At 40.3% G+C, this 18,928-nt stretch overlaps 1 protein-coding gene across 1 annotated transcript in view; it reads right to left on the minus strand.

The window, feature by feature from the left end:
* The window catches only part of PLXNC1 (plexin C1), a 72,444-nt gene that overhangs the window by 20,604 nt on the left and 32,912 nt on the right, over positions 1–18,928 (minus strand). Inside the window, exons 10-21 of the mRNA XM_035337119.1 lie at positions 17,923–18,062; positions 16,602–16,781; positions 15,214–15,301; positions 14,092–14,298; positions 13,792–13,983; positions 10,264–10,363; positions 9,008–9,109; positions 8,516–8,619; positions 5,415–5,456; positions 4,823–4,947; positions 4,057–4,255; positions 2,553–2,699 (exon numbers count right to left, since the gene is read on the minus strand). Coding sequence (XP_035193010.1) covers positions 2,553–2,699; positions 4,057–4,255; positions 4,823–4,947; positions 5,415–5,456; positions 8,516–8,619; positions 9,008–9,109; positions 10,264–10,363; positions 13,792–13,983; positions 14,092–14,298; positions 15,214–15,301; positions 16,602–16,781; positions 17,923–18,062 — 1,626 coding nt within the window. The remainder of the gene's footprint in view (positions 1–2,552; positions 2,700–4,056; positions 4,256–4,822; positions 4,948–5,414; positions 5,457–8,515; positions 8,620–9,007; positions 9,110–10,263; positions 10,364–13,791; positions 13,984–14,091; positions 14,299–15,213; positions 15,302–16,601; positions 16,782–17,922; positions 18,063–18,928) is intronic.

Consider the following 18,928-nt stretch of genomic DNA (forward strand, 5'->3'; position numbering starts at 1 on the left):
TTTTTATGCTTTGCTCTGGACAAGTATGCTTTAGCATACCACTACTGTGGGGCCTTTGAAAAGTGCAAAATAAACTACCTCCAAAAGACTGCAAGACTTGGAATACTACAGCAGTGACCAAATGTGCAATCACATTTGAAAACTCAGCTCAGAATTTATTTGATGCAGAAAACAACAACAATGAAAAATGCAATCTTTTAGGCAGAGATTTGCTTTCAAAGAAAGGAGAAAGCTGCTTGGTTCCCTGTCTGTACACTCACAGCTCCTGTATGTCATGGCAGTGCATGTGAAATGGTGTTAGTGACAGAAGAATAGCTGACTCCTTCTGCATCCTGCTAAATGCTATTCTTGAAGAGAAAACGTGCACAGCTGGCCTCCTTCTCCAGCCCAGAAAGCCTCTCTGTTCCACCCAAATCTCTTCCACAGTACAGCTTCAGTTTCCAGCACAAATCTTAGACAGAACACCAAACAAAACTTTCTCGCTGTCCATCCAGACCTAGAGTCCTTCTGCTCCATCTCCGTAATTCCACTGCAGGATCCTCTCCCCTCTTCTGACAGCTTTAAAGGGAATATTCAGTCACTTCTCACCTGAGTGCAATACACTGCTGAACCTCAGAATAGCAAGCTGCCTTATTAATCTTGTAACGCTATCATTTATTAAAGCAGTATCATTAAAAAGCAAGAATAAGTGATAAAAGTAATAAAATAAGAAGTAACAAGAAGTAAAAAGGCAGCAACCACCATTTGAGAAAACCTGTCTCCTCTCACTTCCTCATCCATCTGCAGACAGCCGTCCCCACAGATACTGAGTCCTTCAGACCACTTCTCATCTCTTCTCTTCACTGCTGGCTGTGTGCAAGACCCTATCAGCAACTGCATGCATAGCAGTAGTACTGGGAAAAGTATTTAAGGCAATGTTCCGTAGGTTCAGTCAGCTATCCCCCGAGTCATCTCTCAGTGTGAATTTGTGCTATAAATAAGAAAAGACAATCAATTCCACAGGATCAGATATTCCTGCATAGCCTACTAGTAACAGGCATATTGAGCTTGCCTGAAAACTATTGATCTGCTTAACTACTGGCTTTTGTATCCTATGGCTACATATAGTAATGCATTTAAACTTACCCTGGATCCCAAATGCAGTGCTCGAACAAGGAAAACCAAGATATGGTATTATGCATTCAACTGCTGTTCAGTCAAATGTCCTTTCCAAATGCACACAGTAGTAACTTAGTTTGCAGTTCCTTCAAATGATGCTTCCAACAGCAGTTTTGTAAATGGCACTAAGAAGACTTGACTATAAATCTGGTAGTTCAAGAACTTTCAGTTGAAAATGGCAACTCAGAAATGTGACACAGAAAAGCAGTCATTTCAGTGAACTTCCTACATGACCCAGCTTTTGCCCCAGCTAGTGCAATGGGTTGCTGACCAGCCACAGTTTCCAGGGTCATGGAATCTCCTCCAATACAAGGCATCTTAGGACCTCCAGGTTCCTTCTGAAATCATGGAAAACAGGCAGACCTGGAAACTCCAGCCCTACCCGAGGCTCTGGATCTGGGCTGTGGAAAGGCCTGATTTCTCCTCCAGAGCCACTGGCACCTGCACTGGCCTTTCCATGGCAGCTGCTGCCTGGCTGTTTCTGTTCCCAAGCTCTGAAGTCCCGTGTCAGTCACATTTCCCATACTCCTAAGTATGTCTGGTAACTCCAATAAGAAGTGAGGTGCTGAGAAGCAAGAAAACCAAGGAAATGACTGGAAATGTGGATTTTTAAGTTCTCAGCCTCAAAATCATTTGGAAATTCTGGAAAAATGGACTCTGGTTACTCTGAAAAGTATTTCAGATCTTCTACTTGAAAAGTCACAGCTTTTACACGCTCAAAAATGCAGCAATCTTTGCTGTCTCTTCTCCCCTCAGTTTCAGAATGACAGTCAGGGAAGTCCAGTATTCAGAGAATTCTCTTTGTAACTGTAAAATAGGAAGCACTTTGCCGTTGCTTTGGGAAAGAAATCTACGGTAAAGTTTCCCAGTTAGCTTGTTTTTAACCAAGCAGCTAATTAAAATGCACCACTCTGTAACCCTGCTAATTTGGAACTAATAACATGGAAGCCCACAGCTGCGTGAAGATTAGCCACAACAAAACACGACAGAAAAATAAAACCTCTGCATTCCAATCTTTCATTCGCTGAAGAAGTGCAATTTAGTTCGAATTCTAAGCTTATGTTTACATTTTTGTAATACGCTTTAAAATAAGAAGGAATTTTAATACCCAGAGACTTCATTTAAGCTAACCTTTGGTGATTAAAGCATGCTGTGAAGCAAACAGTGACAGCTGTTTGTAAAATGTATATTGGTGAAACACCAGCTTGTTAAACTCCATTGTATTTTGGAACTTTGTGAGCAACGGTAAGTTTGTTCTTCTCTACCTGGGAACTTAACCATCACCTTAGTGTGGTTATGCCTTAACAGCCTTAATTTACCTTCCTAGAAAAACAAAACAAAACAAAAACAGCATGGTAGCTGTCTGGTTTTGGAATGCAAACTGCCAAACGTACCACTGTTCTGAATTCAGACACTTGCCACAGCAGCCAGTCTTCGTTAAGTGTGTACAGGGCTTTGCAAGTTATTGCATCCACAGGTCCTTTGTTTATCCTCTGATTGAGGGTTGTCACCAGCAAATAGAAAGGTTCACCGATTGTCTCCTAGGATATGAAACAAACACAAGGAACATGTTTATTTCCGTAGTCACTAAAGAGGCATGAATAAATAGAAAAAAAAAATCAAGTGTAACAAATTGAGTTATTTCCTTTTAACTAATTTGTTATCTTGCAATTAAGAAAGGAAATCCCTCTAGGCAGACTTATCTAGTTATTTGTTTAACCTCCATCCTTTGCCTTTGCTCTTCAGTGCGAAAGTCTCATGCAAATAGCAAGAGACAGCTGGAGTGTATGGCAATAGAGCTCACAGCCCCTTGCTGTGCACAAGTACACTACAGACAAGCTGCTCCTTCTCCACCTGGCAGATGCTTCCTAGTTTCACCGAAGAGCTGGTGGTGGGGAAGACATGCATGTGTTCACATGCATACTTCAACTATTTCTTCCTTTTCAGTCTTGTGAGAAAACAAGCTAACATCTAACTTCCCTTTGAACTGGTTTCTCTTCTTGTGACCCCTGAAAAAAGCCTTGGGAGCAAAGTGGTGGGACATACCCTGGTATCAATGGAAGAGGGAATGATATTGGGGTTTTCCTGTCCAGCCTGAAGCCCAGGCTCCAGGTAAACACCTGAGCAAGGAAGGATGGATCTTTGCTTCCATGCAACATCAATCCTGCAGCCCAGATAATCTCACTAGCCCAGCTCCATAAAGACGAGTGGTGTATCAAGAAAAAATCTCTCTGACAGCTCCCTGGCTTTCTCCTGGGGTTTCAGGAAACCTGTGCTGAACCCCAAACAATTCTGCTACTGTATCGATGGTACAGCAAGGATTGGTATGACTGATAGCAAGTGTGATACCATCACACCAGTGAGACAGGAAGCATAACCAAGCACTGAAACCAAGACTGATGTGCTACCAAGTGGGCTAAAATAAGTTGAAAAATGAAAGAAAACACTTATTTTGTTTCCACTTGAAGTCATTTAGTTCTTGAAATCTCCAATGCCGTTTGGGGGTTAAAATTTGGAAAGACGGTATGCCTTAAACTTCCATTACATGGTAGCTTTTCAGCAGCTCACGTAGAAAGGTACAAACTGCATTTTACAGGTGTACCAGTCTTTTATTATTATCGAAATACATCTCAGAGATGCAATAATGGCTTGCACAAGAAAAGGATATGCTAGAGTTGCAAAATTCACCAAATCTCAGCCAAATAAATGAAACAATCATCTCTTACAGACCTTCTCTTTTTCTACATCCCCTCGATGATAGCTATGTCACCTAAACTAGAAGAGGGCACCTTAAATGTCAGACAACACTTTGTACAGATCCCACTAATATTACTTAGGGAAGAAATCAGGTAAAAATATTCTTTGTATATCTTATGAAGTGAAAAGATGTACAGATACCCGGAGAAAACCAGAAAGGCAGACGGACATCCAGTTTGTCAGCAATTTTTCTACCACAGATTCAGTTCGTCTGAGCAGGAGTTTAGGCTGTACATTGCTTGATTGTTCCATCAAGTCCTTTGTCAACACTTCCAAAATATGGGTTAGATAAACTAGCTTCGTCTGTAGTGCAATAGTCAGGAAGGATGCAAACAAGCACCTGTTCAGAAAAGGAAAAAAAAAAAAAAAGAGAGAGAATGCTGTATTATTTGGAATTTCTCTTCCCAGTCATCTTCAATAAAAGAAACACACTTTGGCACAGTTCATATCCTAAGTTTTCCTTTCTCAGGCACTGAATCTGTCCACTGATGTATAAAGAAATACAAAAAAATGCAAGTCCATCTGCTCTTGTGATTATTTTTTTTTAAACACAAAATTTGTGTCTCCACATTTAATTCTGCAGAATAACACCTGCTTCAGTGACAGTACATTTTTAAACTGTAAAACTGTTGACGCAACTGCAGGAAGTCTTTACAGTTTTGAAGTGAGTTTTCCTGCTCCTATGCCTCTTTGTTTACGTGCACAAACATTCTGTTTTTTCTTTAACAGTTTGTTTAATGGCAATGTTTTTTTCTGCCTCGGTGTGTGCAGATGGAGAACATGGAAAAATGTTCTGGAGTAATGCAAGCTTATTTTGCAAGAAGTGGAAGCTACATTTGGGTGCTACAATCTATGCTGATTTTTCCTGCTAGTTGTCTTGAAGATGATAAGCGTAATCATACTATACCTGTCTGTCACAGAGAAATTTTTCTGCTTTTCAAGGGTGTGAATGAGAGTAACAAGAAAGTTCTTGTTACAAATTAAAGCATGCAACATGTTGAAGCTTTCGTCCTTGCGCGTTTGGTCTCTGCTCTGGAATAGTTAAAGAAAAGTAAGTATGCTGTAGTTTGGCTATGGTGGATTCTTAACGCTCAGAAAGATGGTAAGCAACACACAGGGCAAGATCCTGGCCTCATTTAAATACATGGGAATTTTGCATTTATTTCACGGGTCTCATGACTTTACTTAAACACATTTGTGTTTGTGTACAACACGCTGAGAGCACACTTTTCTAGTACACCCACAAAATCATGCCAACAGTTTGCCTGTTGCCTGCCGTGACTAGATTCTGTTTATTTTATTTCAGTATGTCATAATATACATTAGGTAACAGAATCTTACGCATCAAATTCTTTTTATACACAAATCCATATAACCCTCCCCATGGGGAAAAGATTGTAATGAAAGTGCCATCTGATGTGTTACAGGACAACGCTCAGATAAGGGATGCAATCACTCACGACAAAATATTCAAGGCATATCACACTCCATCGACTTACTTGTGGCATGTCTTCACTGAAGATGGACGCAAAGCCTCCTGACTAAAATATAAGACAGGTCATACATATCATTCTGATGTATATCAGGAGTTTCTAACACATGCACATTAAACACGCCAAGCCTGTTCCTGACGGCATACAACTTGAAATAGAGGCTAGGATTTCCATTAAGTGTGGCTACAGTACGAATGCTCTACACAATGACTTCTGCCAGGTTCACTGGAAAATAAACTCCAAAAGATGGCCTGATACTGACTTCAGGACTACTGTGTGTTACTGTGCGCTGCCGAGCTGCACTAGCACAGCAGTGAACTGATGCCCTGCAGGAAGGGCTGGTTATTGTCTTCATCTGCAAATGTGCTGGTGTGCAAGGGATACTCCTGGCTGCACCATTCTGGAAGGCAACAACACTGTTTCTGTAACGCGGTGACACGAGTTCATCTGCCTGCATTCATTTCAAAGCACTTTACGGATGTTCACAAATGATCTCTCCGGGAGGTCTCCATGCTGTCAGTCTCCACAGAGGCGCAGGTGCCACCACACACCCAGCCCTAGCAAAAGCTGTCAGAGCAAAAGGAAGCCCCCATTTCTCAAATACCTTGCAAATGCTTTTTGTCTGACTCACAGCCTGCAAGGCGCCAATGCACTTGCATGCTCCCAAAGCAGCATCCTTGAGCATCAAATTTACACTAGTGACATTTCTATTATATGCTTTATCTGTGGTGCTGGCAGCCCCTGTTTTTTAATTCTTCCCTTTCCTCATGCCTCCTGTTCTCTTCTTTTCTAACATCATCTTCCTCTACTGGCTATATTCACATTTTTTCAGAACTTCTTCAGCATTTGTAACACCACCTACTAGTAAAAATCCCTCTCCCTAGTCATGTCCCCCCCCCTCCCCAATTTGTTAAGCAGCTGGAACTACATAAAAGGTTAAAAATGGTTGCAAACAGGAAACAAGCATGGTAGCATTAAACCAGTGTGGGAAATGGAGGGAAAACAAAAATAATAAACCAGATTTAACAAGTAAAGCAAAAATCAGGCTGAACGTAAGGAATATTTTAAGAATAGCTGTAATATCTGTTTAACACCTATAAGCATTAAGCACGAAAAAAAAAAGCTATCAAGCCAGACTAAATACAGAAAACTGAAACAGCAGGAAGCTAGAAGCTCACAAAGAAGGGGTCCATCACTCTTAATCCTAGTTATCTGACTCCCCCCTTTAGCAACTGCTCCTGTCCTGAGACAGATGTCTCAGGCAAGTGGGGTGAATCACATTGAGCTGTCTGTCCTTACACTGACTACAGAAGATGCTCAGAAGAGAAGGTTAGCAAGGGAAGTGATGGTTTATCACTTTGACCTTTCTGACTGTAGGTTAATGGTTTGTCACTTTGACCTTTCCGACCGTAGGTTGTAATCTACTGTCCCCAAATCTTTTCTGCTCATCTGTAATATCTGCTTAATAGAGCACCTCTCTCCTGCCACATCCACGTAGCACAAAGTATGTTTGGACGCTCCTGCAATACAAATGATAACTACTTTGCAGGAGAAATTGATACAGAAGACATTTAATAACTTGCCTGACACTGCATGTCTGTAGAGAGCTAACAGCGGCAGGTTTACATCCATGTTACAGGTATTTCAAACTGAGACAAAGTCTTAATTGGAAACATCTCCAGGATGCAAGATGGCATGAGACTCCCTGAGGCAAAAAAAGGATTTCATCCTTTTCTGACCTTACATAATGCAACGGAGTGACATACTTTGTGCCTTTTTTTCTTTCCATGATATTTGCAAAGCATTTCCACCCAGACAGCTTCTACAGATTGTTACTGTTTTGACAGGGGATTATCAATAGGAAAAAAGATACATTCCTAAAAATAAAAACACAATTTTATGCTAATATGCCTGGCAATGAAACAGGCTGAAAGGAAAAAATGCAGTAAGCAGATTTTCTTGGTCCATTTTATTTGAACCTTGCAATGACTCCATACAAAATAAACTCAGAGCATTACAGCAGGTGAAGGAGAGATACTGCCAGCTTCCTATGGTGTGAGAACTGGACTCAAGCATATGAAGATCACGTATATGTACTTGTTGCATGTGAATCTGATTTAGTATCTGGTGCTTGGCATTGTACAAGCAAGGGCCCCGATTTTGCATCCATCACATGGGTTTAACTTTATCACAATGAACTTTCAGTTGGATTATGCACAGCGATAAAGTGAAGCAGTGTGCAGACAAGGCTGCAGGACTGGGCCACAGCAGTGGTAAGAGACATAAGTTGACTAGTATACAGCTAAGCTATGCACCAGCTATAACTTCAAACACCACTGCACTAACCAAATGTTTCTACTCATTGGTGCCAGTTACACAACAAAATATTACCAGCTGAGACCAGAGCTTCTAGTAAATGCCAATAAGCACTGGTTAACACAGCATAATTTTGAAAGCTGTGGCAAATGCACTTACCAGCTTGTCAAAGTGAGACCAAAAAAAAAAAAAAAAGAAGAGAAAAATATAAAACATTTAAGAAAAGGCCTCTCCTGTCCTTTTATCATGCTGTTCCACAAACTGCTTCAAAGAACAATGAAAATACTAATTTCTAAACTGGACAGCTCTTAAGTACTTATGTAATCTTTAAGCATTTGATCTGTACTCCTTTGAATCAAGGTCCTACCATTTCTGTCAGCAGCACAAGTCTAATTAGAAAGTGTCACGATGTTAGCTAGCATATTAGCTTGCCTGACTGTTACTTTTATTAGCTATAGCATGGGAAGTGAATGCATGAGAACAAAAAAGCAATGGATAAATTATAGCTTTGTTAGGATGGCCTGAAAGGCAGGCGACTTAGCGAGGCTGGGCAAAAAGAAACTGATGCGTACACAACCCTTGAAAATTCAACAGTGGAGCTTTAACTACAGCATTTAGGCTTGGTTAAATATAGAGATGTACAGCCTTAAGTGTTCTTTGGGAGCTCTTCATTTAAGAAAAGTTTCTTGTGAAAACAATGTGCAATGACTGTGTAGTATTTACTTTGGTTATTTATACTTATCTTCCTAGCTTTTTTATTATGAAGGGCTGAAAAACTTGTAAATATTTACCTCTGGAAAGAAAGTTCTAATAGCAAAGTGTTTGTAGTCAAGGAAGGGAACAGTTCCAAAACTGTCCACCACATCTAGTTCATCCATCTGCAGTTCAGCAAATCCTGAAAAAACACCCCCCCTCCCCACCCAGAAGGTTAGTTTAGTTGACACAAAATCATCTCCACAATTATAACTTGGACCCAATAGATGTTCCTTAAAAGCAGTTTTCAGGCAACAGAGGTTGTTTTTGCAAAGCAATTAAGAGCTGGAAAGTATCAATCCGTTTTTATTTTCACTTCTGTTGAAGGAAATTATTACATGCAATCCTATTAGCTTAGGGCTATCTGCTACTGCAGGGCACACCAACATTAAAGAGAAACTCTGATACCACACGAAAATATTTTAACAGCTATAAAATTAAAATGTTTCTATAATGTGAGCTTCTTCTTGAGCATTTCATTTCAGAAATAATACTGTATACTTAAGCACTATAAAGCTCTTTAGACCTACCCTCGCGTATTTCTTTCCGAATCTCATACTCCAGCAGTTCAAGTTGCTGACTCTGTTTACGGGTTAACTCTTTGGATTTGTATCTAGTAACTATGAATGCCACTAAAAAGGAAGGAAAAAAAAAAAAAGAGTAACAAAATTTCAGAACAGACAACTCCTCTACAAGACATATTTTAATATTATTTTAAGAAACAGAAAGATTAATATACACTTGCACTCTTCAGAAGGGCTAATGCTTCTACCACCACCAGTGTGATAGTAGCCATGAGCACTAGTTACCTGGATCCAAGACCATGTTTAATAAAAACCATTTCTTGTAATGAGGCCTTAGCATTGTCAATCCAACTTTATTTGAATGTACAGCATATTCTGATATATACAGCCCGCACAGTGAGTCAGAGAACTCTAAAAAGCATTTCTGCTATTAACAACCTACGTAAAGTAGCCCTGATTAAACAGGAAAAGCAGTTTTGAACAGGAAAACCACTTCCAAACTGTTAACTTCCCTAAAGCTTATTTTGAGAGAGAAAAGGCACTAGATAAAGTTCTTGTAAAGCTAATGCTCTTTTTAAAAAGAAACCTAGCCAAACAAAAGAAGAGTCAACCCCCCAACTTATTACATTAAGCTGAAATTTATTGAATACATAACTGGATCAAGACATTTAGAAAAAGAGGAGTGACAAAAAGACAATGGTATAATTATGAAATTATGATACCTCCTCAATTTCACAATGACCTACTAATCCACAAATAATTCGAATGAGACTGAGCAGAAACACCACAAACACTGCCTGCGGATAAACTGTTGGATGGAGAACATCTGCCCCAAGGTATGGGAGGGAAGCCCAGCTCTGACAGCTAGAAATGCCTCAGTTGTGACACAAAAATGTAGGTCCCAAGGCTTGCCTCATCACATGACGGTGAATAATCCCAGCAGAATGGCCAAAACTACTGTCTTATAACATGCTGTAGTCTAGTGAGATGTACTTCACCACCAGATCAGACTTAACTTTGTCCACTCTTATTGGGAACAGGCAAAAAACCACCGGACTGTGACTGTCTTACACAAGACAGTTTGTCTTGTGTATATATATCTTTGACAAATTTCAGTTTGTTGCAGTCTGTTTGGGGTTTGGCTCTTCTTTGGTTTGGTTGACTTTCTTTGAAGTGTTTCTTTGTAGGTGCTTATGTGCGTTTATGTGTTGTGATCATCTCCTGCAGCAAATTAAAAGCTGAAAACACATTATGGTACTTACCTATAATGACACCCACTACGATAGGTAGCAAAATAAGGACATATAAATATATATATGATGATGTTGGTTTGACTTCAAGCTCAAAATTTCCTAATTTGACCTGAAGAAAAACAATGGCTGTGTTAGTAGAGGACAGATGTTACATCAATACTTAAAATGTCATTTAATGAAAAAAAAAATATGTATTTGAAGCATATTAAGTATCCTGGTTCTGCAGATCACTGGGAAGACAGCAGCAATTTGGGAAAAAATACGTTAGCCAAAACAAACAACTTCAACTATATTTGATGTTTGATCAGGATAAGAGAGCAGTGCCTAGAGAAAAATTTGGAAGTCCTTATGAAGCACCAAATTTTGCCATTGTTTATGCTGCAAACAAGAGCCCTCAACTGAATGTAAGGAAGGGCAGAAGGAGGCTTCCAGCTATCCAGATAGCTCATGCACTTCAGAGTCACAGCTAAACATTCTGGCATGTTGAAGCAAGGAAGGCATGTGTTGATAGCTGAAAGCATTTCCTTGCACTCACAGTGTTAATCTGCTGAGCAGAAAAGCAAGGTAAGACCCAAGCTGATAATGAGGAAAGTAACGTTTGTGACAGAGGCCCTGGCACAGAGTCCTCTTCCCCATTTCTTTGCAGATGTTTCAACCTCTTCATGCAGGACTGCAGGGCATTCCCGAAGGTCAGGATCAGAACAAATACAACGTACAAAGCATGTACAACATTCCCCAACAACCACTGGCCTTGTCAAAGGCAGGACAGATGTTAGTTCTTAGGAATACACTGAAGTCTGCCAGACATCGAACTAAAGCATTCACCACTGATAATTATGGCAGAAGAAAATTTGCAAAGGAGAATCTCCAAGAGGACAGTGAAAACACGTAAATAAAGGGTAGCTAAGACTATAAACAGACTAGAAGTAAAAATACACTTGAATACAGAACAAGAATACCACCAAGTGCTGGGGATAGAAATGAGCCTCAGATAATTGAAAGGAAGAGTTGGGTTGAAATTATTTTGGGTTACAGCAGGGAATGCAGAGATCTGGTGATTCATTCACTGGCTTGTCACAGAATGTGAGCAGCCAGGGCAGCTGGAGACTGCCAACTGGATAGTCACATTGCAGCTATAGGGACAAGAGCAAGCAAAGAAACTAGGGCTACAAAGAACAGAAGACAAAACAGGCCTATTTCTTCCATCAAATATATTTTTCCTTGTTTGTTTACATGTTTTCACTGTTCTTACACAAATTAGTTTTGGTCTGAGCCTTCCTAGAATCCCATTTGCCTTTTGTAAGACTGCAATACATTGGTGGCTAAACATGTTAGTCATTCCATGACCAACACACCTGCCTTTCTCCTCCTGTCATGTCCAACCAAAGAGCTCCTAAAGAAGAAAGTCCTGTTATTCATCCCTGCTTATTGAAAACTGAGGCAAAACATTCATTTAATTTTCAGGTCATACTTAGATTATCTTTAATCCTCACCACAACCCTCCTCCTAGTCAGTGGCCCCATTTCTTCCTTATCTTTATTCTGCTTATGAATCATAGACTAAATATGGTACACCTGAAATCATCTGACTCCTGTTCCTATATTAATGTCACTCCTCCTGCATGATATTAAAAAACATCCTCTGGATTGGTAAGGCCTCTGAGCTTTACGTCATCAGCAAATGTTATTAGCACATGCCTTATTTTTGTGCTTAATTCACTAGCGATATTAAATAATATCCGTATGAAAACCAGCATTGCCCAAAGGCAGCTCCCCATGCACAGTACCCAGTTGTTCTTATCCCTAGTGTCCCCGTAATGATCGCATTAAGTAGTTTACTGAATAACTTCCAGGTACATGTGAACTACTGCTTTTTGTTTCTGAGAAAATCACTCATCTTACCCAATAAAAATATCTAGCTTTTATTAAAAAGTTGACAATTGTCTCATTTTCCATTTTCCTCCAGGTCATTCAAGAGCTTCTCATTCAGAATACGTTATAAAGCTTTACAGAGTTAGGATTAAATCATTAAACCTACATCAATTTTGTTTTGTTTACTTTTCAAACACTGATAGTATATTTGCTGTTCTCCAGCCCTATAGTAACTCTCATAACTCTATAGTTCCTTTTTTTTTTTGTCTTTCCTACCAAGTCTATAATATCACATGCCAGTTCTTTCTCAGTGCTGTGGTGAGAATGAGCCCACTCTTCCTGTATTGAGCTCCTTGATCTGTCTGAATCTTGCTTCTGTCACAAGAATGGCATTTTCTCTGACACCTCCATTCTGACTGATCATCCTATCTTTGAGCCAACACTCAATAACCTCTTTCTTACTGAAAACTCAGGCAAGAGAGACATTTATTCATGGGCTGTACCTAGATTATCATTAGTACCTAGCTTATCCTTTTTTTTTTTTTTCATAGAAACTTTACTTCTTCTATGATGATTTATTTATATGGTTGAAAAAACACGTGATTTTTTTTTGATGTATCCTATTTTTACATTTTTCTTGATGTTAGAAAAAGTGTTTTTAAGGCACTAGAAGTAAAAGGTTACATTATAACTATTGCACTTGATTTGCCTTAGTGACGTGGTGACCTTTTAATGACAGTTACTCCTATGAAGCTTGCAGGATGGGCATGTGATACTGCAAGGCAACACTAATACTAAAATGAAACACCAATCTCGGAAAGACTTTTCCATGCCATAACTGGCTCAGATGGCAGGATCCACAGATGGGGGACCAGTTAACAGTGATATGGAATTGAGAATAGCTTCGTTAATCTTTGCTGTGTGCCATATGCCTTGAAGTCAATAGAGTTATTTCAGTTTTATATCACCATACATTGCAGTAAGAGTCTGGCATCATTTTTCTCCTTTATAAATGGTGATGATTGCATTTTAAAAAAAAACATTTCATTTTATTCATGGAGCAAATATCTTAAGATGCCATTTAGCTTTGACATCCATGCTAATGTTCTTATATTTGGGCCTGGCTTTGTGCCACATGTTCATAGTCTTTTGGCCTCCTTGGTGCACATTGAAACTTCCCCTTTTTTTCACCCAGAAGTGCTTTCTCCTGTGTCTCAGTGATTGCTATGCACAGTTCAAGATACTCATTTAGTTTTAATGGGGAAAACCGAACAGGAGGTCAGAATCCTTTTCTTCATGACCACATTGCAGGAGCAGATTGCTTACAGATCTAAGATGAGGGGCACTCCCGATCCCAGTAATAGTTTATCATCAATGTCTGTGCTACAGCCAGAGGTGTGACAAGCTGCTGCTCTCCTGGAGCTCAGCAGCAGGGAGCTCCGTTTGGCATGCACAGACTACTTCTGGCACCACAGCAGTAACCAGGCAGTAAGCTAACTCAGTGCTGCTAGAGGTACCTAAGCTACGGCGGCATGCTGAGCTGTGAGGAATATAACCAGACAACCAAGTAGCAAAAGAGCATGATCAGAGCACCAATGATACATTTACTACATTTGTATAAACATCCAAACACTGTTAAATTGCAACAAAAGGGAATTCTACTTACAAAAACTTTCACAGTGGAAAAGTCAATCTTGTCTGTTCCTTCTCTTTTGAATTTGCACAGTATGGTGCTACGGTCTGGTTTTTTGGTAATATTTTGGACGTTGAACCATACCTTTTTGGTCTGTGTACCATTCATATATGACAGATAAACTTCTACCTCAGTTTTAGAAATATTCAGGTTATCATTTTCTTTCTAGAGGGAAAAAATTGAAGATAAAAAACAGTCACTAAATATGGTAAGACATAAAATGACCCTCAATATTATAAATAAGGAATTCTAGTTTATTACTTTCAAACTTACATATATTTTTAATTCCAGATCAGGATCCAGCTCAGTGTGCAGCTGGTAGTTAATGAACACGGGGTCAGGGTGATAGTGTAATTTGACACATGGTATAAAGGTAGTTTCCACTTTCAATATCATATCAACAACTTTACCCTCTGTTGCATGGCTCAGACTTGGCGTTAAGTAATGATATTCAGATTCATTTCCAGAACACTTTGAGACCTAGAAAAGCAATAGCAAAGCTGTAACAGTCATTAAGCACTCAACGGTGGGTACAATTACAAACAGAGGCACTCAAAATCATTTTAAAGCCTTCCTGACTTCACACAGATACCTGGTAAACCTCTTCTCTGTGATCACGGCTGCATGCGGAGCACCTGAGAAAGTTTCTGCATTGAGCCTGTGTCTGCCTTCAAGCACATTTATCACACTCTCTGTGCCCTGTTTTAAGGCTGATTGCACACTGCTAAGGAAGCTATTTCCTGCAGTGAGACAGGAATAGTGATAGCAAATTCTCCTTCCTTCCCCTTAATGCAGGTCATATGAGACAAGCAGGACAAGATTTCCAGCACCCTTTGAGCACTGCCTCTCCCCACCCCTGCTCCTGTTAAACGGGGTTTGCTACGCTTGCCCAACAGGCAACTCCATGGCCCGGTGCTGCTGTTTTCTGGTCTTGGTGCTGCAAGACCAAGAAGCAACGGGGTGCCCACCGCTTCAGAGCCTCGGATTTCATCTCAGCATTAGCTTCAGTCACCTCCTGCTTGCTGAGGCATTGGCACCATCTGGGTTCTCAGCACAAAACCAGAGAGATGTACAAGACCCCCTCCTCCAACAGACCTGCAGCTGGAGGTTGGGGATGGTGGCTCAAGAAGGACAGTTTTGGAACAAGTTTTTAGAGCACAGAAAATGTCACAGGGAATCATGCCGAAGAGTAGCTTACGTTTATCTGTGATCCTGTACTGAGGATATGTGCAACCATAATCCTCCTACAAGTGGTCATATTTATTTCAGTAGAATGCCTCACATTTAGTGTGTATAAGCATTTGCAAAACACTGAGATCCTCCTAAAACCTTAGGAACAAAACCTAATCCCTTAAGAGACCTCTGTTTGGTATTGTAAAGGAGATTAAGACTTACGGTGAGGTTTGATCTCTGGTCATCTGAAATAATCACGCTGTCCACCACATTAAAATTTCTACCACTTGCAGTTATTTTGCGACCACCACTGAAAAAAAAAAGGGGTGGGGAGGGGAGGCAGTAGCGAGGTTAAAATTATCTGCTTTCCTTCACATAAGTCCCCCATTAAAGCTTTAGCTGTGAATGAATTACTCATGCATTTTGCTCTGGTAGCAGGCAATACAATAAAGTCAAACTGCAGGACAAGATAATTTGAGCTATATAGTGTAATGTCATTCCTTCTTCATAATGTTATGATAAACGCTTTTGCACAGAACCAAATGACTTGATAGCACACAAACACATACTTCTTTTCAAGAACTCTTCATCTTGTTTTCTGTTCATGCAACCTAAGAACTATACTGCAAGTTAATATTCTGTCTGGAGGAAAGAACATTGTGGTATTTCTTTGCCCTAGAGCAGCCTTGCCTGTGCTTAATTCTTGCTTTCCTCAGGACAAACCGATGGTGCCAGGCACCTCGCAGGGAACATGCTTGGCAGTATTCAGACCATCTGTCTCAGCATACACAATGCTGCTTGTGTCTGAGGGCTGTAGCCCAGCATCTCTGCTGAACGCAGTTGGAGTGGTTTAAGGTATTATTAATTTCCAGCTGCCTGCACTGCCCCTCACCTGGAGGTGAGGGCACGTGTTCTAGCTGCTCAGCTGCTGCAGCTGCCAGACCAACACATTACCTCAAACCCACACTTGCTGGTGTTTGATGCCAAGATGTCAGACTGAGAACATGAAAGTGGGTGAAATCCCTTCTGCTACTCTGCTGTGCAGGCAGAGGGACAGGCAGGTGGAATGCTGTGCTTCAGAATGTCTCAAACTGCCCTGCATGTCTCCTGCAGAACACAGCAGAGGCTTGAAAGGGCCTTGTTTGGCTTTCGGGAACCCTGTCCCAAAGCAAGTCTGCACCTATCGCTTCAGTGGAGATAATTTTCACTTCATTTTCAGTTCACTGGTACTTTATGCTGTTTCAAAGGTGAAGTGCATATTAATACCAAGAATTCAAAGTTATTCTGAGTTTGTATTTGTGTGTGCTGCCCAAACTTTCGTATTTAGCTTCAGCATGAAGAAACTGTTTTTAACTTCTGCCATGGGGACTTGGGGTGAACAGGAGGAAGTTTATGGAATCCTACAAAACACAGGATCTGTCTTGCAGCTATTATGACTATTGTAAGTTAAATGTTACACCAGTTCACCAGTATAAATTCATCCTCCACAACAGGTTACTGCAGTCATCCAAGTTCCCATCAGCTGCAGTCTGGCCAAGGAAGGACACATATTGGCTCAGTGGAACTACATTTGGTTAAATACATAACAAGTATGGAAAGACACACTTTACCTGATCCAGGAGGTATTTGGTGTGATTCCAAAACATGATGGCGGAGAAACATAATGCAGGGTTACTGCTGGTGAACATTTTCTCCCGTCTGCCTGTATACATACACTTTTGGCCTCTTTACGTGTTGGTGGGAGAGCAAATGTCATTTGTGTATCGTTTAGCACATTTCTAACTTTAATGCTGGAGGAGAGAGAAAACAGTCACAGATGCTGAATCACAGATTCAGCCACTCATTTGGTGTTACTGCATGAAGCCTATAACCTAAAGCAAAGGATGAGGAGAGAAGAGGAATGAATCTTTGAGCTGCCAGATGGAGGTGAAAAGAGAGAGCAGGGAGTTGAAAAGACAAAGTAGGGCATCTTTTGAATGAAGTTGCTTTGTGTCACAATAATCACACAAGATGGTACAGATATTGGTCTCATAGCCTTGGGATAAGGCTATGTAATGTAATGTGTCATTCTGCTGTTTATTTTTTTTTACTTCTTTGTTCTACCAACATGGTTCATTAGCTAGGCAACAATGAGAACCTTCAGTTTCATTTTCTTTCTTCTTTTTCACTCTCTTCCTCTTTCCCTCTTTGTCTTTCTCTCCTTCCCCTCCTCCTTTCTCTCTTTCCTCCCCCACCCTTTTGTCTCCCCTTCCCCTTTCTCTCTGTCCTTCCCTCCCACTCTCTCCTTCTCTTGTTTTCTGTGGTCCACAGTAAATTTGTGGTTGAAGTAAAAATTGAGCTGTACTATGTGAATACTTTTTCAAGTGTGAGCTATGTAAAAAGGACTTGGTAATCACAGGCAGCCATTGCAGCTGCACCTGAAAATGATTGAGAATAAGATAGCCTAATTATCTAGGGGTTTACACTGTGCAATCATCAACAGAGAAAAGTACAAGCTGTTGCATGAGAGATTCCCTTCCCTTCCTGGCATGGTGTCTGTGCTTTCACAAGCCAAATCCTAAAATATATGGGGGATATTCTGAAGCAAAGGAGAGCCAAACAAAAGCTGAGGCTTTCCCGTGACCTAACTTGTTGCCTGCTGCAAGACCAGAGAGCCACAGGTACAGACCTGTCCTAACCACTACTGAGAACCGCCCACATACCCACGCCATCCCTTGTATTGTACCCAAACACCATATTCATTTCCATCCTCTAGGAATTTAAAGTGAAAGAATTACTAAAGGAGTGCAGAGCATCCCCCTCCACTGAGAAGAGGTCCACGACAACTGTTCACACGACTGTATTGCTAGGGAAAAATGGGGCTTGGGGTATAAACATAATTTACACTATGCAAAGTAAGCGGTAGTACTTTTCAGAGCTGTGCTAACTCACATGTCTGGTTTACAGCCACTGATGCCCGTCAGAATCAGTTTTATGCCCGATGCATGTGTAAAGTTTTCTCCTTTGACTGTTATTTCACTTTTGCCTAATGTAGAAATCCACAAAGGTTCGATGGAATGAATGTTGATATGCTGTTAGAAAACAAAGCAAAACAGACTGTTTACAAAAAGGCTAGGCAGTTAAAATGGCAGCAAAAGCAACCACTGCACAGGAATGTGGGTTTGACAGCACTGAGATGCATTTTCCTTATTAATTTCAGATCTTGTTAAGTTTGATCCTGGGAAGTACTGTCAATCACAACTTCTTTACAAGCCAACTATTTTTACCTACATAATTTATATTTCAATTTATCTCATAACAAAGTTGCCAAAGGGAATCATAACCTGACATGCTAGAAGGTATGTATCATAAAAACCCAGCTTGAAATGACACATTTAGCGTGACCCTTGAAGAACTACGAAACAACACGAGACAAAAACCATGGTGCTGTCACTGTGAGAGATCTGAGAAACAAATGAAAGCATCTCTCCTGACCTGAAAAGGGGAAGCATTGTCAAATCGTAGAATGAAAAGTCAAGAAAGAGCCCAGAATGAGCTTTACTAGAAAGTCTTTTCAAAGTCATACATTGACGTGAAGGTATAGCACAATTGCAGGGATCTTTTGGTATCTCATTTTGATGCAAACAAGTTTACAAATCTATCTCTGCAATTGAGAATAACCCTATGTTGCTCTTAAAGAAACATGACCAATTTTTAAACTGGGCCTTTCTTTGTGTTTCTATTGACTTACTCTAACTTACTAACACTACCAAGAACAGAGATTTTTTTCCCTAGTCTATTTGCTTGATGCTTTTGACAGCATCTCATGTTTCATCAGTATTGCTGCTTCCCCAGTTTTATAATCAGACAGTCAGCTTCCTCTCTGTGCATCTTTCAGACATCAAGAGAAAACTGAAAACATTCCAAAAAAAAAAAAAAAAAAAAAAAAAAAAAAAGG

Source organism: Oxyura jamaicensis, chromosome 1 (assembly GCF_011077185.1).
Source record: "Oxyura jamaicensis isolate SHBP4307 breed ruddy duck chromosome 1, BPBGC_Ojam_1.0, whole genome shotgun sequence".
Taxonomy (NCBI): domain Eukaryota; kingdom Metazoa; phylum Chordata; class Aves; order Anseriformes; family Anatidae; genus Oxyura; species Oxyura jamaicensis.